This window comes from Suricata suricatta, chromosome 8 (genome assembly GCF_006229205.1).
Source record: "Suricata suricatta isolate VVHF042 chromosome 8, meerkat_22Aug2017_6uvM2_HiC, whole genome shotgun sequence".
Taxonomy (NCBI): domain Eukaryota; kingdom Metazoa; phylum Chordata; class Mammalia; order Carnivora; family Herpestidae; genus Suricata; species Suricata suricatta.
The window spans coordinates 34,305,485-34,329,255 of record NC_043707.1 but is presented as its reverse complement, the minus strand read 5'-3'; the positions used below and the strand labels follow the sequence as shown (position 1 = coordinate 34,329,255).

General features: G+C 48.1%; 1 protein-coding gene across 7 annotated transcripts in view; it reads right to left on the bottom strand.

Annotated features, from left to right (window-relative positions):
• Positions 1-23,771, bottom strand: part of RNF216 (ring finger protein 216) — a 139,824-nt gene that overhangs the window by 8,520 nt on the left and 107,533 nt on the right. For 4 of the 7 annotated variants that reach the window (XM_029948041.1, XM_029948039.1, XM_029948043.1 and 1 more), the window contains 2 exons: positions 15,765-15,862; positions 7,946-8,168 (listed from right to left, as the gene is read on the bottom strand). In XM_029948041.1, coding sequence (XP_029803901.1) covers positions 7,946-8,168; positions 15,765-15,862 — 321 coding nt within the window. Of the gene's footprint in view, positions 1-7,945; positions 8,169-13,114; positions 15,459-15,764; positions 15,863-23,771 lie in introns of those variants that run through there. The other 3 variants (XM_029948046.1, XM_029948049.1, XM_029948044.1) reach the window with 2 other exon arrangements.

Genomic DNA, 23,771 nt, shown 5'->3' with positions numbered 1-23,771 from the left:
GCACAGCGTCCCCAGGGGGCCCGCGCACCCTAAATGCAGTGCCAAGGCTCAAGGAACAAAGCAGAACAAGGCATGGAGTCTCACCGCCAGGCAGATCTGGAAGAATACTTTAAAGAAACAAACGAGTGGGCTGCATCTTAACAGGAGGATGGTTTTACTTCCTTTCCCTGGATTCCTTTGAGCTCAGCAGGACACCAAGTGCTGGCCTGACTCAGCGGCCCTCGAACACGCCTGCCTCACATGGAGGCAGCGGGGAGCACGGCGAGGGCATGGGGCCGACGGCAGGGGCCTGACAGTCACTGGCAGGAAGTGAGGCGGAATTCACTAGAGAGGTTTTAATTAAGAAAGAAAAAACGGCCCAAACCCCGACTCCCTAAACTGCACCTCAACAACAAAGCTGCGCAGCTCTCCCTAAGCAGTAGGGTCTGGACAGGAGGCCACAGAAAAAGGGGCCGTTTCCGTCAATCACACACTGCCGAGAATCGCCAGCGCAGGCTGGAGGTCCCCAAGATAGACGTGTGAGCGCTTGGCCTCAGGCTGCTCTTGCCAAAGCTTTGAAAAGTCCTTCTGAGGCCGTTTTCTTCCGCATTTCTGATCAGCATGGCTGGCCGCCCGCCTGCCTGCTGTCCAACCTCCTGTGGCCACGGGGAGGATGGGTGACTTTTCTTCATTTAACTTTTCCTCCCCTTAAAAAAGGTGACTGGGAATCGCAAGTCAACTGCTGCTTCCCTCCTGCGACTTTGGGGGTGGGGCTGGGGCTGGGAGCCAGGTCATGTGTGGCCGCAGCTGTTGTTCATAAACTTGCAATGATTTCATAAAAAGCTTCCAAAGGGCTGAAGATTTAGTTTCAAATTATTCCCAGATCGGCTGCAGATCGCCGAGCACCACCAGCCCCTAAGCCCCAGCCCCAGCTGTCCCCCTGCAACAGGAAATTGGGGGGGGGGAGCGGGGGAGGCGCAGCCCAGAGCGGCACATGCTGTGCAGCTGGGGTCTGGACTGGCGGGGCGGGGGGCCGGACGGCGCGCTGGGGAGGAGCAGACACGGCCAGGCTCTCGGCTGGCTCCGGCCGCCATCGCGGGTCACGGAGGCCCAGCACCCAAACGCCTTTTTACCTACAGCCCCCACAAGGGCCTAGAGGCAGCATGGGATGGAACCGTGTTTTGACTCTTGTCAGGGTCAAGTGCTCAGCCTGGGGCCTGCTGGCTTTTGCTGAAGACGACACATATCAACTGTTTACTGGACTGAGCCAGGCTGGCACCCTCGGCAATGAAGTCCTCCAGTGAATCTAAACTTGATCAGGGGCACTTTCAAGGTCTGGGGATGCCTGGCCCCCCTTCTAATCGGCAACTCACTCAATGGGGAAGGGGTCCAGCAATGGTTCTACACCTCTGTGGAGCCCCACCTGGTTCACTGGACTCAGAGATCCTGATGGGCACCTACTGGTGAGCCCCCCAAATTTGTGACCTCTTGCTCCAGGGTGGGGAGACTCCTGGAGTAAAAGGGGGTGACATCTGGTGCAAGACCTGGGCTTGCACCCTTTTACCAAGTGACCCTGATCTCGTTCTCCTCGCCTGCAGACTGGGTGGGGGGTGGTCCTGTCTCCATGTTGTCACAGAAAAGACAGTATTTAAAAGGTGGCTGGGAATAACATGCTGAGGTGAACTGTGGAAGCTGGACTGAGGGGCAACGAGGGGGTGCACACGTCCATCCTTCTCTCTCATACAAGGCACACTGAAAAAGTTAAGAAAGCATGGGGGGCTGGCTGGCTCAGTTGGTAGAGCGTGCGTGACTCCCATCCCAGGGTTGTGACTGCAAGCCCCACACTGGGCATGGAGCCTGCTTAAGTAAGTTAAGGCAACAACTGTGGTCTGTTTTTCCCACAGGCCGTCTGCCTCTCCTGAGTCCTCTCAAATGCTCTTCTCCCTCCATTCCTGCCACACCCCCTCCTTTCCCTGGCCATGAAACAAGGGCCTCAGAGCCATGTGGCATTGGGGCACCTAGCTAGGTTAGTAGAGCATGTGGCTCTTGATCTCAGGGTCGTGAGTGCAAGCCCCACATTGGGCATGGAGCCTACTTAAAAAAAAAAAGAAAGGTTGTGCAGTGTTGTCTATACACCAGACACGGCAGGGGGTGTGCACTGGTCTAGTTGGGGTGAAGCTAGACTCCCAGACGGGAGAAGGCAGGTGGGTGGCTTTAAGACACCAAGAGAAAAACAACCCAGATGGAGTCGAGTGCTACTGTTCACTGACCATAATTTTTATAAAAATGGGAGGACACATTTGCCTTAGAGAATTAAATATATCAACACAGGTCAACGTCAGGTTCAATTCAATGCAGGCTGGGAAAAGTAAGTCTCCAGACCAAATGGCAGGGTGGTATTGGTATCAAATTGTAAACTAGTTTTAAAAGCCCCAGAGTTTTCTTTGTCTCGAACAATCTTTACTTTTATGTTAAAAAAAAAAAATCAAAGAGGTTGTAAAAAGCAATTCTGTGCAGTTTCTGTTAACCAGAATCCAAGATAAACACTGACTGTTTTGCATTTATGAAGAAGAAAACCGTTAAGAATTTCACCCCACTTTACGAGTCCGGACTGCCAGGTGAGCGCCCGTGGGAACACAGCTCCTGAGGAGGAGACAGGCCTTGTTAACCCCCACCGCTCATTCGGCTGCACACGGACAGGAAAGGGCCAGCGTGTTCGGATCCCAGGTCCCTTCCCCTACTGCAAAATAACGTCTGCTCACTGACGTGTTGCCAAGTGCCTTTGCATCCTGCCCCCAATTAGAAAACCGTGGTTCACTTCTCTCTTCTTCCTTCCTAAAAAGACATCTTGTTTTTTAAGACTCGTAGTTCAGTGCTGTTGGCTTCTTCTTGATAACAGAAGTCAAGTTGCATTCCCTGTTTCAGCTCTCATATGGAGTTCATTCAGGTTCCCAAGCAATCTGTGGTCATTAAGGGATAAAACCACGGAGGGACGTAGAGATTCTTCCCAGCCTCGCTGGTTAATTAAGCTGGAGAAAAGGCTTGGATGACAGGGCATGCTTTGTTTCCCTGAACTTCTGAATGGCTTTGTGTTCTCAGAAGCCCTAACAGATGCTGGCTTGGAATCCAATCAGTCTCCTGGTGAGAATCAAGGAAACGGGGCTGATCCCAGATTTGATGGGAATGGGACACATGGAACCAAATCTCTGACTGTAGCTGCCTGAGGAGATCGGAGGGATTTGTATTTGCCTGACCTTCCTTTTGAACTTTATTCTGGGCAAATACAGAGACTTTCTCAGGGTGGATGATGACAGTTCAACAAGAAACAAGGGGGCAGTCGCATGCTGTGGCACCCAAACAAGGTAAAAGAACACAAGAAACCTTTAACCAATTCCAGGCGCAGAACCAAACAGGAGGTGGCAGGAGAAGGAACGAGAACAAGCAGGAGGAGAAAGGGAAAACCGTGCAGGCTGAGGACAGGCCAGCCAGCTGAACACCCTCTCACACGTGACTCTACTTGGCTCTGTTTCTGGAGAGATGCTGCAGAGGGGGGAGCACTTCATAGGAGATGCAGCCGAAGAGAAAGAATCCTACTTCCTGGGGCGCCTCGGTGGCTCAGTCGGTTAAGCATCTGGTTTTTGATTTTGGCTCAGGTCGTGATCTCACAGTTCATGGGATTGAGCCCTGTGCTGGGCTCTGTGCTGACAGCGTGGAGCCTGCTTGGGATTCTCTCTCTCTCTCTCTCTCTCTCTCTCTCTCAAAATAAAGAGATAAACCTAAAAAAAATCCTCTTTCCTCACGTAGTTCCCCCAGTGTGCTAAGCTACCTGGCACTGAGGAAGCATGCTGGCAGAGATGCCAGGTCCCGGGAAGGCTTGTCCCTAAAGGCCCCAAGCATCACCAGGGTGAGCACTTGTCACTGGGGGCTGCACCTCCCTCCACTCAATGAAACCAACACCAGAAGGATGACCTGTCTACTCACAAAGTCTGCCCTCTCCTTGGGCAATTAGGATGTGGGGGTGGTGTGGGTGGCGGGGGAGGTGGGGAGAAGGCTTGCTAAGGGTCTCAGTGGGTCACAGAGCTGTGGAGCAAGAGTAATTCCTGGGTCCCTTGGCCCAACTTTCTGCCCAGAGGGGTTGTTTCTGACATGCACACACCCAGTTTCCATAAAGGACTCCCTGCTTTTTGGAGCTGGGAGCTCTGAGCATTAACGGTGGGGCAGGAGGATGCGGTGCCACGGCTCTTACAGCGGCTGGCCCATTACCCTGACGCCCTCTCGTCAGGCATACTGGAGAGGTTCTGCACCAGGGGTGAAGTCTGGGGGCTAACAAGGCCTTTCCTTTGCCTTCTAAAGTGCTGGCTTGAACTGTGTTTTAAAGATGGTTGGATTAATAACTAATCTTTAAAAATCCAGAGAGATCATATTAAAATACAGACTTCTAGCTTCTCTGGAGAAGCCACGGTGAAATAACTAGGAGTAAAATCTCACTTGGCACCAATCTGTGGGGGCTGAGGGGCAGCCTTAGATGGAAGCCTATATCCTCTGTTTGCCACAGTCCCCACCACACCCACTGCCCCAGACCTGGCCCCACTTTACGTTCACCAATCATTTATGTGACTAGTGCCCTGTGGTAACTTGGGTCTATGATCCGAGATTACATGCTGTTGGGTGTCCTATGTGTAAATCTTCCCATGTTTTTTTCTACCAGGTTTTAAAATACAGATATATAGCATCTTATTAATGCACTGTATGTTAACTAACTTGGATTTAAATTAAAAAAATGTACATATATAGGATCATTTAAAAAAGTTTTTTTTAAAGTAAACTCTACCCCAATGTGGTTGAACTCACGACCCTGAGATCGAGTTGCATGGTCCAGCGACTGAGCCAGCCAGGCGCCCCAGTAACACCTTATAGCCGGGCACGCTAGTGATGCACGCACCCCACTCACGGGCCGTTCACTGCTGCACTTAGCACGTGACAGGAAACTAGGACTCCGTCTTGTCTGATCCACTGCTATCTGGGCTTCCTGCAAGTCACAGCCACGATGATCCTTATTCACAGGGGGATGTTTATTGGTTTCTTATTGGGTCATATTACTATTTATCTATGTCATATGTTTGTTACAATTTTCCACAGGTTTTCATTTACCTTTATCTTTGTTTATGGTGTCTTTTGCCAAAGAGGCTTTAAGTAATTTTAGTCTGGCCGTGAGGTACCACGAAGAAGGGTCTTCCCTCCTCAGGGAATGATAAAAGTCATTTTCTCTTATTTTCTTGAAGTATCTCGAAATAGTTAGCCCAGTGCCCCAAAGAGCTCCTGAAGGTTTCTCTCGCCACATGGTAGTCAGTGTGATCTTGAACACTTAAATCGGGCTGAGCCACGCCCCCTATGTACGCCCTGCAGTAGCTCCCACTGCAGCTGGTGAGACCCTGGCTTGCCCGCCTCTCTCACTTTCGTCCCCCAGCCCACTGCCTGCAAGCTAACCAGCCCTCTTTCTGGTCCCCAAACAGGCTGAGTTCATTTGATTTCTTCCTCCTCAGGCAGGCCTCTCTGACAATGCTGCCTTGGGGAGACTGCCCAGGTCACTGCACCTACAGGTGGCCCGACCTCCCTACCCCACGCCAGCCTTCTCTGTGACATCGCTCATCACTCCTGTGCAGCCACAACTACATGAAGGACCTGTTTCAGACTGTGAACTCCATGATGATGGGGCTTTTCTGTTCAGACTAGTCCTGGCAACCTGGAGTAAGTACTTAAGAATAAAAGAACAGGTGAATCTATTATTTCTCCAAATGACCTGAAATGATATTTTCAGGGGCGCCTGATTGGCTCACTTGGTAGAACATGTGACTTTTGATCTTGAGGTTGTAAGTTCGAGCCCTACATTGGGGGTAGAGATTATTTATTTTTTAATGCTTATTTTTGAGAGAGAATGAATGAATGAGCAGGGGAGGGGCAGAGAGAGAAGGAGACCCAGAATTTGAAGCAGTTTCCAGGCTCTGAGCGGTCAGCACAGAGTTTGATGCTGGGCTTGAACCCACAAACTGTGAAATCATGACCTGAGTTGAAGTCGGGTGCTCAACCGACTGAGCCACCCAGGTGCCTCAGAGATTACTTTAAATAGGAACTTAAAAAAAGAAGGAAACGATATTTTTGTCATATTAAATTCTCATTTAACATGTTTCTGGTCTCTATTTAGTCCTTTGGTCTAGTCATGAGTCTACATGGTTTTGATTAGTGCAGCTTAGAAAAAGGAGTCTTTTTAAAAATTAGAGACAAGTTTTCAAGGAAAAAAGAAGTCCTGCTGAATTGAAATGGGAATCACCGCGAGCGTCTAGATTTTGGATGGAAGTGGTGCTGTCCCTTAGGCCGCGGCTGGCAGCGCCTGTCCGCTCCCCGGTCACAGGTCTCCATGGCGCTGTCAATCTCTGTGGCAGAGCTACTAGTGGCCCACATGGGGCTGTCCTTACAGATCAGCCTCTCACTGGCTGACAGCTTCGAACTTGGAAATCACTTTGAGAAGAAGGGATACAGTTTTTAAGGAAAGCTTACTTGAGAATAAAGCATATTTTTCCAAATGTTCAATTCCCTTCATGTCTTTCTTTATATGGCAACAGCCCCTAATCGCTTTCCAGTTGATTATTTTGTCTTTTCTCAGGCTTAAAATGGGAGATTTAACTTTCTTTGTTACATTTAAAAGTGCTTAGAACTGTGCCCGAAACACAGTGGGTGTCCAATCAACAACGGCAGTTATGTCTTCCATTTCTACTCTCTTAGTTGACGGAATTGACAAGCAGTTCCAAACCAAACTAGTGGGGACAGTCTTATATCTGACTTTGGTAGTGCTTCCATGTATTTCACTATTAAAAACATGCTAAGGACCTCTGAAATACAGGATTAAAAAGCATCATCCTTGTATACGGTTCTTTAAACCTTGAGATAGATATTGGTTTTATTACATGTTTTTATCATCTAAATATATCATACAGTGAAGTATATTAATAAAGCTCTCAATATTAAACCATCTTTTGCATCTCTAGAACAATCTCACTTGGTTATAGTTTCTACTTGCTGTTATTTTACTTGAAGAATTTATTTATTAAAAAAATTTTTTCTTTTATAGTTTATTGTCAAGTTGGTTTCTTTCTTTCTTTTTTTAAAACAATTCTTTAATTTTGAGAGACAGAGTGTGAGGAGGGGAGGGGCTGAGAGAGGGAGACACGGAAACCAGAGCAGGTTTCAGGCTCTGAGCTGTCAGCACAGAGCCCGACGTGGGGCCCGAACTCACGAACCACGAGATCATGACCCGAGCCGGAGTCGGCTGCTCAACTGAGCCACTCAGGTGCTCTGAGAATTTATTTTTATCTAGAGAGTGAGTGAGCACGAGCAGGAGAGAGATGTGGCGGGGAGGGAAAGAGGGAGAGAGAAAGAGAATCTCAAGCAGGCTCCATACTCAGCATGGAGTCTGATGTGGGGCTCGATCCCATGACCCTGGGATCATGACCTGAGCCCAGATTAAGAGGTAGATGCTCAACAAACTGAGCCACCCAGGCACCCCTTTATTTGGAGAATTTCAAACCTGTACTAATAAGTTAGACGAATGTATATATATTTTTCAGGGTTATCTCTGTCAGGTTTTGGTATCAGCATTATGCTTTATACTAAAAATATGTAAAACTATCTTTACTTTTCTCTGCTCTGGGATTTGTTTCAGATGGCATAGGAACATTTTATTCCCTAAAGGACTACAAGAATCTGCCTAGAAACTGGGCATGCTGCTTTCCTGAGGAGTAGCTTTTTAATTAAGTTCTCATTTTTTCCCTGTGGTCATTGGTCTATCTAATTTCGTTATCTGGTCAGAAGTCCCAGTGTGTTGTGCATATATAACACACATATATTTTTCGTCATGTAACCTTACCAACATTTCCCCTACGAAGCAACAGGGAGCCATGCATTCACTTACGGTGGGGTCCGTCCAGAGTGAGCATCTCGAGCACTCCTGGCACGGGGCTCCCGGTGAGCGAGGGTGCTGGCAGAAATGGTCATATCCGCTGATGGATGCTCGACAGAGGTAGCACATTTGGGCGCCACAGCGGCAAGACATGCGGTTGCAGCCTTCGGATTTGATGAGGCCGGTCCCACACTTGTGGCATTTTCTGATGCGGGCTGCTGTCATTTTTTCCTCACTGAGAAGAGAACACATAGAGGAGACAGCAGGGAAGATGATGAGGAGAGAAAAGCACTGTGGCCGCTAAGGACGTCTTCCCACAGGGGAGCGCTCAGCCCTTCTGGTGACACCTGAAGAGTGGAAAGAGCCCATGTTTTGGAGTCGAGAACTACGTTCAGTTTATTAGTTGTAGGACCCTGGGTAAATTCCTCAACTGCTCGGAGACTTAGGAAAGCTCAGCTTCCTTCATCATGTTTTGAGGATTATCAGATAAGAATATAAAGTCCACTGGCACAGTGCCTGGTGCCAGCATTTAGAAACTGCCTATTCTGTTTGTTATAGGCCTAAAACAGCCAGAGCAAGTGCAAGGTCTTCCTGAATAACGTGTTTTATATATACAAAACTGGTTAACGAAGAGCAAGTGGGCCTAAACCTGAGTCATGCACACACTTGGGGTATGAATACTTAGCGTGGGGCAGGGAGACCCAGGTAGGGACAATCCAGTAGCCAGTGCATAACCTCTTCCTGCTGACAGTGCTCATCTCCATGTCTAAACCCCACATTCCCAGACTCCCTTGTAGCGAGGGGATCCACATGCCTAGGAGTTGGTCCTGGCCAATGGGAAGCTTGCAGGGAAGCTACTTCTTTCCAGAAGCACTCTACCTGATGTGGAGGGCGGGTGACTAGAGCCAGAATGACACGTCTTGGCTCTTTGCCAGGAGCTGGCACTGCTGGACTGGTTTCTTCTGTAGTGCAGTGTTCCTAACTCTGAAATGACACTTGCCACCTTGGCCCATGACTATTTATGTGTCTGTCTCCTCTATTGAGTTGAGTTCCTCAAAGGTGTCAAAAGACATCCTACGGAGACTAAGGAAGGCAGGAAGGACCCCAAGAGTGGACAGCTCTGAAGCTGGCCCTATTGCTCTGAGCACTTCTCTTTCTTCCAAATGGGAACCCAGAATGATGACCAGGGAACTGCTTCCATGAAAAGACTCAACAGTCTGGGGGATGAGATCTGATCTGCACACTCTCTCCTGATGCTGAGAAAACAGCCACCTTCCTCCCAGGGCTCCCAGTGCTGCTACATAAGGAAAGCCGGGGGAGTCTGGGGTCAGGCAGGTGTTTTTTAATTACTGATATTCAGAAGACTGTCACAGTTTGCTCCTTAGAAGCCAGATCATGTGCTTAAAAATAGAATGAACTAGGAAATCGGCTGCTATTCATTTAGGTCTAAGTTTGAATGGCCCCAAATGCAGGAAAACTCTGGCCTGAAAAGATTTTAAGCCCAGTTCAAGTTACAGAAGACTAAATGATTTCTAAGTGTCGCTGAATAGGAAACATCGTCAAGGAGACAAAGTTTAAATAAAGTGAATTTGTTATTGTCAACCTGATAATACAGCATACCCATTCATGATTTCAGTTACTTGGCAACTGCGAAGACACTTCTTAATGCTCCATGTTAAGACTTATAAGGTTCTGATGCAAATGTTTCCAATATGAACACCTGTGACCAAAACACAAGTATATTTTTCTGTGCACAGACATTCTGTGTAAGATCAGCTCCAAGAGTGCTGTGTGGCTTTAAGCTGTCACACTCTGGTGGCCTGGGGCTGGCTGATGTCTTCCCCGGGTAGCTGCTAGTGTGGGAGAGAAGTGGATGAAAAGAAGCAAGGTTACAGGGCCCTTTCCCAAAGGCTTGGGAAGAGGGTACATGTATATTTGCTTGCTTTGTTCCACCAAGGTATCAGTCACCACAGTAACGGAGGACATGGCAGGGGAGAAAAGGCACTTTCAGATGAAGGGAGGAGCACACAGAGCACACGGCTCAACACTGCTCAAATGTTCCCACAGCTGTTCCCCACGGCAGGAATGCCCCCTCAAGGCTTCATTTCTGCGATCATAAGAATAGTAACAGGTAGGGCCAGTCCCTGTTAACTTCTCCTGTACCCACTTTTCTTGCGTTTATGGCCTTATGGTGACCACCTATGCAGTAACACGAAAGTACAAAATGGGACGAGGAGAAATCAGTTGATTCTTTTGGGATTAGAGTGATGTGGGAACTGGACTGTAAATGAGGGAGGAAACAAACAGCCCCACAGGATGTGTTTCTGGGCAGGACAGGAAGAGCAGCCGGAGCTGCAGCTGCATCTGCTGACCTCGTGCTCCAACAGGAAGGTCCACTGGCCCCCCTCCCCCCAACTGATCTAGATCCTACAGCTCCATGATTGTCTGTTCTCACCACCGGTGAAGTATGTTGGGAATCTGAGAGCTGTCATCATTTCTGGTCGGCATATACCATTCAAAATGTTTGATGGCTTTCCTTTGTGAATGTGTGTATGGATTTCTTTTATTGTGACAAACACACATACAATTTCCATTTTAGCTATTTCAAAATCCAGGGGCATTTAGTGTATTCCCAATGATGCACAGCCATCACTGCTATCTAGTTCCAGAACATTTTCATCACCCCCAAAGAAATCTCCGTGCCTATGAAGCAGATCACCTCCTCATCTGTCTCTGTCTCCAGTTGGACTGGTGTACTCTTTACACAGGCAGATGTCTGCACGCCTGCGAACCCCTCAGACACACGGAGCCGTGCGAGGGTGGCCTTCGGCACCTGCTCGTCTCACCGAGCTTTCGAGGCTGCCTCGGGGGTCTTCGTCCTCTTCTAAGGCTGAGTAAGAACCCCATCCCATGGCATATACTGAACTCTGTTCGCTGTTCATCAGCTGAAGGACATCTGGGCTGTTTCCACCTCTGGCTACTGTGGACAGTGCTGCCGGGAACATTCATGTACAAGTTTTTGCTGGAATGCTTGCCCCATCTCATACTACTTGCTATGCTGTATTTTAGGGTGTAGCAACAGTAAACTGCTTATGATTCCGGTGTGTACCCTGCTGTTTCCTATTTTTCACACTAGGCAACCGGCATGATTCCCTGGTTCTCTGGTCAATGAAGTAAGGGCCATGTGGTGGGGAAAGAAAGGGGACATCCTTAGAGGGCTCTGTCTCTACAGAAAGTACCACCAGATTCCTCCGGCTGTCTCTCAGATCAGTGCCACCATCAATGACGTCAAAGGAACAAGGGTGTTGATTCTCAACACGTCTCTTATTAATTCTGTTCGGCCTGTACAGGTAGTGGGGCTTCGAGAACATTACTGTATTGTAGGTACTTGTATGGAGAATGTGCACTACTGTGACTCATCAGGGGCTGACCCTAACTGGCTGCTGTTCCAGAGGTCCTTTCTTACCAGAGCAAATACACACAGCCTCTGGCAGCCGGTATGTAGCTGCTGATCCGCAAAACGCTTTCTCTGTCCGCTGCGCAGAGAACACCAGAAGCAGCTGGCAAGGACCTTGATCATCTCTTGTCTAACAGGATGACACACTGGTCTACTGTTCAAAGGACAGGCAGGTAGTACCTGGGTGAACAGGAAGTAGCAGGTACTGTAGGATAAATATGCTACATGTGTGCCAGGAAGTGGGAGATCAGTCCCTTTGAACTATAGAGACCTGTAATCTCGACGACGTGCCAGTAGCCTGGAGGTCCGGTGTGTGTATTGTGCTGCTCCTTCCAAAGTGAAGCACATGGTACTGTATCTTGTATCCTCTACCATGAAGAAAGAAGTCAGACATCTGGGAGGTCTTTCTGGAGTTTGGAATTAACAAATGATCACACTTGGATGTGCCACTCTGATCTATTTACTGCTTATAAAAAAGGCTGCCAGGTTTATGTAGTGCCCAGACCGAGAGAGGTTTTGCTGCTATTATCAGATACAGTGGTGCTCCAGTTTACGTCAGACCAAGAACCTGAAGGGAGCCAGATGCAGAAAATGACAGGATGTCGGGTTGGAGGTTCTGCTCTGAAGAGTAACCAGCTCTTCTGCTAGGAAACACCTCCTGGCCTGTGACCAAGTCCTGGAGTGGTCCCAGGGTCTGGGCACGGGGCACTGATAGTTGGTTTATGGAGTGGGCAGTGCTCCATCACCAACTTCAAGTGGAACACATGACCTGAGGGAGTCCTAAATGCAAGAAGTAATCTGTTTAAGTGCTTGTGTCACATTTGTGAACTAGGGCATTCTGCTTAAGTGCACGCACATGTGCATGCGCATGCACACAAAGAGGCACAGTAACACTTATGGAAGATTTACATGCCAAGAATCATGCTAGGCACTTGGGCACTTTCATCTTCATAAGTAGATACAAGTATGCTCTGTACCGTACAAGTGAAGAAACCGAGGCACAGAGTGATTAAGAAATTTGTTCAAGGTTCTTAACCACAGCTATCCATAGCGAGCACTCACTCAATCTATACTGAACTGACTTCATCAAGAAGACGTCCTTCTTAGGCCCAGAGTAAAGGCCCAGATGGCAGCAACAGAAAACCCCTGCTTCTCCCAATCCAAACCAGACGTAACTTGTCCAGAGTAACCGGAACAAATTTTGGGGGGAGATGGCTCATCAACTGGCCAAACGACAACTCCAATAGTGTTCTTGGCAATAGCACAACTACTAGACTAAGTACATTGATGACTACTTTGAAGAAGAGCAATTTTTGACATGTTCATCCCCTTAAGGCCATGCCACTGGTCAGGCTGGTGGCCACTCTGAATTATGAAGGCTGGCAGATAGGATTTGAGGAAGCAATACTATTTTTCAGTTGGTGGGGTATTTCTGATGTCATCATGCTAGTTTTCAGTCATTGCCATAAACATAATCACCTCTGGAGATAAGGGCCCTGCTTGTGCCCACCACAGTCTGCCCTCTGGCCTCTAGATTCATATCCATCCTACACCCTTACAACCCAGGACCCCAAAGGTCTCATCCACCGTTGCATCAGCTCTGAGTCCCGAATCTCACCATCTAAATCAAGTTCAGGTGAAGCCTCTAGATATGACCCATTTGGGACACACTTCCTCTCCAAAAAGGGAGAAAATGGGAGGAAAAAAATGAGTCACCACTTACAATCAATGTAGAAATCCAGGGAGGCAAACTCTTTCCAGATCTGAGAATAATCTATCACTGGACATTCTTGACTCATGGCGCTACTGAGTAAGCCTTCGTGTTTTCAACGAAGATAGTTTAGAGCTGAGTAGTTTTCAGTCAACTTGTTTCCTTCCTCTAGAATCCTGGGCATCTGGCAAACTTCGTTCCTTTCACGCTGCGTCTTTCAGTCTAAGCAGGCCGTGTTTCTGTGGGTATAAAAGTTCTCGAGGGCCGGTGGGTCTCCCATGTACGTCACAGGGATTCATTTCGTTAGACTCAAGGTCATCCACAGATAGCTCCTAGACAAGTCCATCTCAACTTCTGACTTCTGCGGAGATGGCAGAGGGGTGATGCCTGAGTTTCCTGGAGGCTCCCCGGTCTGACTGAAGGGATCTGAAGAGTCCCTCCCTCGACCTCCTGGGAGCCTTGATGTGACCGAAGACTCCAATGTCTGGTGCCCATCTTTGGTTTTCTCTCCAGGAGCATGCATTTCCTGCCGGGGAACGTCTTAATTTTGGGGTCTTTTGTCACCTGGATGGGATGGGAGTTTCAGAAACGATCAGATCCTATTCCTGGCCCCCGATCTGTCTGTCTGCTTGCACTTTCCTCTCTCCAGTGCTCGGCCTGCGGATCTCCTGAGCTCCATGTCCAGAAGCATTGTCTCCACCTTCTGCTTTTGGCATGCCTGCAGGGAAGCCGGCCTAGCCTCTCGCCACTGGCACCGGGACACGCTCTGCCCCGACTCCTGAGTCCTCACCAGCAGGTCTTTACGGCCAAAGGGAGCGAGTGTTCTGTTCACCGAAGTTTCAAGTATTCTCCAGGACAATTTGGGTGTTGCCCATGGTGTTCCTCACTTGGTTCTGGGCCTTCAAGAGTGAGGCTTCTTAAGTCCGTATTTCTACCGCTTCTAAGCAATTTAGGCTTTTTTCTATCGTGCTTTGCAAGATGCCTCCAGCATGTACCCACTGCCTGATTCCAAACCCACTGGCACACCTCTAAGTATCTGTTATAGCCACACTCTACTTCCGTCCCCCAAATCTGCGTGTTTTTTACTGCTGCTGTGACAAGCCATCATGGCGTTATTAGCTCACCATAACACAACTGCATTATTTTGTAGTTCTGTAGGGCAGGTGTCTCCTCGGATGAACACCAAGGTGTCACTGGGCTAGGTCACCTATTCCAGGACAGAATCTGTTTGCTGTTCACGTGGGCTGTCAGCGGATTCAGCCCCTGTTTTCTTACTGGCTGCACTCAGTGAAGGCTCCCTGCTTCTAGAAACAGAGCCATAATTCTTGGCCCAACGCTTTCTTCCTCCTGTCTCCAAAGTCGGCGGCAGGAGTGGGGTCCTCCCCATGCCTCTCTGAGTCTGTCACTATACCTCCATCTGACCATGGAAAAGCTCTCTGCTTTCAAGGAGTTATGTGATTAGACTGGAGTCACCTGGATAGTCTAGCATCATCTCCCCACCTCAAGGTCTATAATCTTCATCACATCTGGAAAGTCCCTTCTGTCATGTAAGGTAACAGGCTCACAGGTTCCAGAGATTAGAGCAGGCCCATCTCTGGGGGTCATCATTCTGCCCACCAAACCGGTGGTAAAGAACATATTTGGAAGCCATTTGTCTAGATTTAAAACCCTGCTATGTGCCACTTACTACCTGAGTGACATGTACAAGCTACTTGGGCTTTGTGTCTTAGGTGTATTGTTCTGTAAAATGAGGATAATAACCCCTACCTGTGGTGGAAATGTGGAGACTGTTAACTGCCCCAATCATTTCCCACTTCGTTTTCTTAGTAACAAAATCCACTCCTCACCCTTCCAATCTAAGTTGGACATAAAATCACCCAGCTGGAGATTATATATGGTGTCTGCCATGAAGCTAGGTGGTGGCCATGTGACTCAGTTGAGACCAATAGGGCGGAAGCAGAAGTCACCCCCCCACCCCGGCATCTTACAACTTAGAAGCTGCCTGCTTGGCAGCTTGTCTCTTTCTCCTTTGCTATGGACCGGAGTGTAAATGTGGCTGCAACCCCGTCACAATCCCGTGGGTGAGAACACCACCCTGGGGGATGGTGAAGCAACATGATAAAGGAACCTGGTCTCTGCATGACCTCATGGGATAGCTCTGCCTGGCAAATCTGGACTGTCACATGAGACAGAAATGGAGTTCTGTATTACTTAAGTCAATGTATTATGAGTAAATATCTATAAAGTGCTCAGCCATGTAGGGAGCACTACACAGTCATGGTGCTGATTATTACCGATTGCACTATTTTGCACTCTGGAGGCTGTACTTCTGTTCATTGTCTCAGGTCACCAGTATCCTATAGGAAATGCGAACATAAGCAATATCAGTGCCATCTCATCTAGATTATAAGGAGAAGAGGAACTAACATTTACTGAATTCGCATGTGCGGGGCACTTACTGTATCACATCTGACTCTGGGACCAGCTCTCTTGAGGCTAAAGAGATGTGGAACCAGGGAGAGGTAAGATCACTTCCTGAGATTGCTCTACAATGGGGTGGCCCGAGAGCCTGTTCTTCCCACGACACTCACTGTCCCCTGGCAAAAGGGCAGGTGCCGGGGGCGCAGAAGCCGTCGTAAGCCCCTGTGAAGGAGGGTACTCACATGGATGTGCGGTACTTGATGTCATCCTTCTCAGCCAGCTCTTCACAGGTGAGGCCATTGTGCTCCTTCCAGAGTCCCTGACACTTCCTACAGGTTTCCTGAGGATAAAGGAGAGACACAAAGACAGCTCCTGGTGAGGAGACACCACACAAGTTTCTGTTCAACGACAGGAAATGCGAAACGGGTTTCACATAGCTTGAGTTCTTTCTGAGGATGATTTCTAAAGACAGCTCTCAAGGGAAAAGTTAAGAACCATTAGAAGCAAGCATGGGAGAAATTTCTTTTCCTTAGATGAAAGAAACAAAAAAAAGTGTTGCCCAATCACCCAAACTATACGAGGCTTTCTAAAATGTCAGCAGCCACCTGAAAAACAATAAACAAAACCCACAGCACACAGACTTATGTGAAATTGGGTTTTACACATAAAAATCTTGGCAGCTGCCTGAGCACAGGGTCTGTGTGGGTCTCACTAGTTTCCATAATCCCTACGCCCAGGGTTCCACCATGGGTCTGGCATAGGAATACTTCTGTTGAACCGAAGAAAGGTCAAGATTAGAATTACTAGGATCCTTAAGGGAGGTATTCCCTCAGTCATCACTCCTGCACAAATACAGATATCAACCTCCATAGCTTAGCCTCACTGATAAACATGACTTTTAAAAAATTACTACTTTTTATTCTAGGAGGCTTATAGCTTACAAAATATTCATCTGTGTCAGAAACTATCTCACATCTATAACAAGAATTTGAAGAAACATTAATCCGATTAAATTTCCGTAAGGGGAAATGACAACCTTAATATGTACAATGAAGGAAGAGACGGTGTTGTCAGCTTTAACTGGGGACCTGATCTAGTCTGAGGCGGGCTGGGGAGGATGGTGAAGGCTTGAGGAAATGGAGCCTGACTTCTGAGAGATGAGTGGGAGATAGCAAAGAAGAATAGCATTCTAGACAAAGGAATAGAAAGAGAATACCCTGGTAGGCAAGGCTGGGCAAGTTTGATTCCTGTGGCTGGACCGCAGAGAGTAAAAAGAGGCCAGGGGAAGCCTGCAGGGACCAGTCCATGTAGATGCGACCACCAGTTTGGCCTGTGTCCTAAGAGTGCCAGGTAGGCAGCAAAAGGTGCTAAGCATGAAAAAAACGTGATCAGGTTTGTGGTTTAAAAGATCACTGTGAGTGGAAAACAAGACTGGAGAGAGGGAAGAGTGGACATGCCAAAAGACAGTCAGGAAGCTGGTAAAGCCACCCAATACAGAGCCTGAGAAGGCCCAGAACAAGGAGGTAGGTGGGGACAGAAAGGAATGTCGACTGATTGGAGAGAAATTCAGGAAGGTGTCAAGGATGAGAACTTAGTTTCCAGTTTGTGCAACCCAAGACAGAGATGGAACTTGGCAGCAGTGGACAAGGTCTGGCTTGTCCACTTGTGGGACATACTGGCAATGCCAGGCAGTGAGCTGGGTGCAAATGCTTAGCATTTGAGGGTGGTTGGGCTAGAGGTTGCCAGGAGATGTACTAGATTTTATCTTAAAATTTTTTTTAATGTTTATTAGCTTATTTTTGAGACAGAGTGAGTGGGGGAGGGGTGGAGAGAAAGACACACAGAATACAAAGCAGGCTCCAGGCTCTGAGCTGTCAGCACAGAGCTCGATGTGGGGCTTGAACTCACAAGTCATGAGATCATGACTTGAGCTGAAGTCAGAGGATTATCAAGTCAGAGGATTAATTGAGCCACCCAGGAGCCCCTAGGTTATATGTTAAGGTCAATTCTAGAAACATCTCCCATTGCTGTACTCTCCACTTACTACTGAATTTTCTCTAACACATACTGCTAAGATGACTCAACAAGCCAGAGAATAGTACGTACAGTATAGACACGACCATTTCTACATTACAAAGGTGGTGGGGGGAGAATATAGTGACACGTCAAGTCAACCTGAAAGGTTACCTAAGAAACTGGCAGTACTGTTTATCTCGAGTGGCTGGAAGGCAGGGGTGAAGACTTTCTTACTGCAGGCTTTTGGCACCTTTTTTTTTTTTTTAATAGTTTACTGTCAAATTGGTTTCCATACAACACCCAGTGCTCTTCCCCACAAGTTCCCTCATCCATCACCACCACCTCCTTTCCCCCCTCCCCCTTCCCCTTCAATCCTCAGTTCGTTTTCAGTATTCAGTAGTCTCTCAAGTTTTATGTCTCTGTTTCTCCCCAACTCTCTTTCTCTCTTCCCCTCCCCCTGGTCCTCCATTAGGTTTCTCCTGGTCTCCTGTTAGACCTATGAGTGCAAACATATGGTATCTGTCCTTCTCCGCCAGACTTATTTTGCTTAGCATGACACCCTCGAGGTCCACCCACTTTCCTACAAATGGCCATATTTCATTCTTTTTCATTGCCATATAGTACTCCATTGTATATATACACCACATCTTCTTGATCCATTCATCAGGTGATGGACATTTAGGCTCTTTCCATGTTTTGGCTATTGTTGACATTGCTGCTATGAACATTGGGGTACATGTGCTCCTGTGCATCAGCATTTCTGTATCTCTTGGGTAAATCCCCAGCAGCGCTATTGCAGGGTCATAAGGGAGTTCTATGGATAGTTTTTTGAGGAACCTCCACACTGTTTTCCAGAGCGGCTGCACCAGTTTACATTCCCATCAACAGTGTAGGAGGGTGCCTGTCTCTCCACACCCTCGCCAGCATCTATAGTCTCTTGATTTGTTCATTTTAGCCACTCTGACTGGCGTGAGGTGGTATCTCAGTGTGGTTTTGATTTGTGTTTCCCTGATGATGAGTGATGTTGAGCATTGTTTCATGTTTTTGGCACCTTTTGAATCTTCTATCATATAAATGTACTATCTAATCAAACAATCAGCAGCATTTGAAAAGTGAAATGAAGTGGGCTGCTTGGGAAGCTGAGAACCTGGACAGCCCTTCGGGGGATGCTGTACATGGGCTTCAATCAGTGGAAGGGGATGGTCGGGGGTAAAGATGAGCTGATCAGAAATTCGATATTACACGCCACTGCTTCCAAGGGATGTGGTGCTCTCTGTTCCCCTACTTACTTTCCCCACCCGTGAACAAAGGCTAAATCAGCAGTGACTTAATTATTATACACCAAAATGCAAAGCAGCCACAAACCCATTTTTACAAGACCTTGTGCCTGACTATTCTGGGAAACTGGAGGATAAACAACAGCTGGAGAATAGAGGAGCCGGTATCTGAATCCTAACCTTCAAAACAATACTAACCTAGCCACCCACCAGGAACAACAGTGTGGCAACAATGCATGGGGTTTAGACAGTGCTTTTTAGCATTCTTGGTGATGCAATTATTAATTCATGGCACCTTCTTGGTAAGGAAGAACCCATTTTCTAGGTGATACACTCTCTGTGACAGCAAGATGGCCTGGCCAAACGGAGTCCGTTGTGAGAGGTCATATGTATGACGACAGGATGCCACCATCGCTCACTTCCGAAGTCACAGTGGTTCTTCTGCAGTTCCGGAGGTGCATTTGCAGCCCTGGCGCTTCTCACCGCAGGGCCCAGGGCTCCCAGAGGATACAACTGAACTGTCCTTTGAAGAGCCCAGCTAGCTAGGCACTGAAAGCCACAAGTAAAATAAGGCGAGAGAAAAGCAGTCTGGGTAAATTTCACATTTGGAGCTCTCTGTGCTGTTTCTCTACAACATACCCTTCTCTTCTAAACACACGCTGTATTTCACTAAACAGTGATTCTCTCCTCGCAAGCCCAGCAAAGGGTTTCTTCTCAGACTCTACAAATGGTTAAATAGTATCAGGCAGAAGAAATACTCTTGCTAGTTTCTAATTTTCTAACACAAGGACCATTATGTTCTTCAAAGTGAGGGGAATGAGAACGCCCAGAGTACACTCTGACAAGGAATGTCCCCACACGAAGGATAAGCGGACCCTGGCTATCAAATCTAACTGGAAGCTTTCCACCGCCTGTGTGCATTTTCACACCAGGAGGAAACAGCTGACTTCATCATCATCTGAAATATAACAAAGAAGGCGGCCCCTTCCTTCTGAATGAGGAAGGCATGCACACACTGATCCACTCAGGCAGCACTGCTATTCATCTACGTTCTTCACGGCATCGGAGAAATTTCCGGTTAAGTTTTCTGTTGCCCCTTCATCCTCAAGATGCATCGACGTGTTCTGACCACTAAACTCTGCAATAGGAAGAAAACACTCCAGGGCCTCCCTTCAACCACTTCCCGCTGCCTAAATAATGTTTTATGAGGACGGCAGAAGATGAAGCTTGGTTTCAGATGACCCTACCAGGGAGCTGAGAGTCCATCATCATAAACTGCTTCCTCAAAGAGCAGCCAACATTGTCCCTGGTCATCACCTTGTCTACGCACAGCAAGGCTTCCTGCTGCGGACAAAGAACCCGAGAGAAGATGAGGCCCAGAGTCCAGGTCACCAGACCCTGGCGTCCTGGCTCGCTGTCCCTCTAGGTCTCCTCTGAATTTGCCTGACCCTCTGTGCACCATGCATCTTACCTGCAGGATGCCCAGCTGGGTCCAGAGAGTGCAATATAGAAACTGCTCACTTATTTTTAAATGGTTGTCCAGTGAAACTTCTAGATCCACCCTCCAGGGTAGAGAAGTTGCTGACCCAGATACAGAGCACTAGGCTGTGGCCAATTCAAACAGAATCCCTGCGTCTCAAGCTCTCTGCTTTGCCATCTCAGGACTCCTGGAAACCCCTCAATCCCCTGGAGGCAAAAGATGAGGCCTGGGTACCTGACTATTCACAAGTGCTTAGCAAACCCCAGCAGCCCCAGAGCCGTGTGCATTCAGGCCACACGTGTCTCTCAGCCATCAAGGTCACCGGTTTCCCCCACCTCCAGGTCCAAATGAAACTTAGACCAAGTCCAGCAAGAGACTGATTTTAAGACAGGAAAACAGACAATGAGACTGATGTTGGAACTCTCGAGAATCAATAATGCTTGGCAAACTCAAAGCTTGGCAGAATCCGGGCCTTTCCTTCCTTTAACTAAGGAAATCCGACAACTTCTATTTTTCCCAGGTAAGGATGCGCACAGTCTCTTGAGGAAGTCAGATATGTAGCAAGCCAAGTGGAGCACAGTGGAGTTAAGCGTAACAGGGCGTGTGTGCACACATATGTGCGCACACATGTACACGAGGCAGCAGAGGGGGAGGAGCTAGGTCAGACAAGGGTTCTTCGAGGAGTTGGCATTTTTATGGGACTGAGTAACACAAGAATCACAAGTTAGGAGAACGCTAAGCCAACCGACACAGCACTCCTCCCATCGGGACTGACGTCTGTTCCAGCTACAGCAGTCATCAAAACCAGTATCTAAGTTTTTTTTTTTAATGTTTATCCTTTTTGAAAGAGAGACAGAGAAACAGAGAGTAAGCAGGGGAGAGGCAGAGAGAGAGGGGAGACACAGATTCAGAAGCAGGCTCCAGGCTCTGAGCTGTCAGCACAGAGCCCGACGATGGGCCCATTCCCATAAACCAAAGATCATGACCTGAGCCAAAGGCAGATGCTTACCTGGCTGAGCCACCCAGGTGTCCCTAAATAAAATTATTTTAAAGTAGGCTTTCATCCCACTGTCTTAAATTTTCTGCATCTAAGCACGCTTTGCAGTATAGGTTATAACAGTAGCACTCACACATGCTTCTTATATAATCAAACACGTACACCAGGGGTCTTGTGCTCTACACGATCCTTCTGATGCAGTGAGCAATTCCAATGTTGTATGTCTCCTGCTCTAGATACTGGAAGGTCATGGAAGGGATCTAGACAGGGCAGCAACATGTCTGGGGGGTTGTGTTTCAAAAAGCTTTCATGAATGGGAGAGGGCAGCCCAGAGGCGGGAAGATGGCGAGCAACAACTGGAAGAGTCCATGGAAAAGATGAGAGGGAGAGAAACCTGCAGTGATTTCTGGCGTTCTGACTTATGACACCCCTGGGCGGGTGGAAGCATGAACTTGGATCAGGTGATGCAGGAGGAGCAGATCTGAGCGAGGGTGGGAGGGAGAGGTGAGAGTGTAAGTTTAATTTAATAATTGTTTTAAAATATTTTACTTTTCAACTTTTATTTATTTTTGAGACAGAGAAGGAGAGGAAAGAGAGGGGCAGACAGAGAGGGAGACACGGAAGCAGGCTCCAGGCTCTGAGCTGTCAGAACAGAGCCCGATGTGGGGCTTGAATCCACGGACCACGAGACTATGACCTGAGCTGAAGTTGGATGTTTAACTGACTGAGCCACCAGGCGCCCCAGTGTATGTTTAATTTTAAACTAGCTTATTTATTCATTCGTTTAAAAAATAGATTTCAAAACATTTTATTAAAATGTTTTTTAAAGCTTATTTATTTTGAGAGACAGAGACAGAGAGAGCAAGCGAGAGAGCGTGTGCATGAGGCAGGGGCAGACAGGGAGAGAGAGAACCGCCAACAGGCTCCACACTTTCAGTGCAGAGCCTAGTGTGGGGCTTGAACTCACAAACTGTGAGATCATGACCTGAGGAAGTCATATGCTTAATCACTGAGCCACCCAGGCTTTCTAAACAGTTTTTCAAAAGTAGGCTTCATGCCCAGCATGGAGCCCAATGAGGGGCTTGAACTCACGACCCTGAGATGAAGAGTGGACACATAACTGACTGAGCCCCCTTCACTCTTAATGCTGGCTGAACTGCTATCATTTGTCAAGTGCTGTGTGAGATGCTGGGGATAGCAATAAACAAGTTAGATTCTACCATCTTTTCTTTTCTTTTTTAAAGTAATCTCTACACCCAATGTTGGGCTTGACCTCAGGACCCTGAGAGCAAGAGTCACATGCTCCACTGACTGAGCCAGTTGGGTACCCCATTACCGCCTGGAAACGTACGTTCTAGGGAAGGAGAGCGACGTGGAGCAAACAGGACATGCACCGACGACAGCGATGCGAGCATCTCTGAGGAGGAGCGCTGGGTGCTGTGTGTCAAACAGCAGTGCAGCCCCGAAGGGTGTGCAGATTTAGCCAGGTGGGGGAGGGCGTTCCAGGCAGGTGGAAGGGGGCATGTGAAGGTTCTGACTCACTGGAGGGGCACAGAGCAAGCTGGTGCAGCTGGAGCTCAGAGGGCAGGGCTCAGAGTGACCAGTGAACCCTGCTTCCTACTGCAGGCACAGAGTCTGGAGGGAAGAGTCTGGAAAGCCGGGGGCATGGATGGGAAATGCAATGATGTGACTTACATTTTCGGAGAGCTGAGTTATTTGAAAGACAGAGAGAATGAGAAGGAGAATCCCAAGCGGGCTCTACACTGACAGCGCAGAGTCCGACATGGGGCTTGAACTCACAAGCCTCGAGAGCATGAGCTGAGCCTAAATCGAGAGTTGGAAGCTCAAGTGACTGAGCCACCCAGATGTCACTTGACTTCCATTTTCCAAAGTCCATGCTGCTGCGCAGGCAGGGAACGGCTCCTGAGGGCAGAGACCCGGCTGGAGGTCCCTGCAGCAGCCCCCTCACTAAAATTAGTGCCAAGCGAACAACTTCTAGGGGGACCAGCCCCAGAGTGTGGATTTGATTTTCAGCCAGACTTCCTTCGGAGCTCTCCACAAATAGGCTATGACCTACTTCCCAAAACAAGCTGCGCCAACAATAAGCCGCCCTAGCAGGGGTCAGGCTGGCCTGTGACTGGGGAAATGGCGCTGGGCCTATCTGCTTGTTAGGAGTAAGAGAGTCGCTTTTCCAATTTCTCTTCAGAAAGAGACTTTATTTTAAAAAGCAGATAGATTTTCAGCTTTGTCTGTGTACATAAGCTCCCCCCTGGAATATCTATATGGATCTTTTTTTTTTTTTTTAAAAGACTATTTTTTAGAAGTATTCTTGGGGCACCCAGGTTGCTCAACTGGTTGAGCGTCTGACTCGATTTTGGCTCAGTCATGATCTGATTGTTTAATGAGTTTGAGCCCCACATCAGGTTCTGCACTGACACCGTGGAGCCTGCTTGGGATTCTCTCTTTCTCCCCCCCCCCC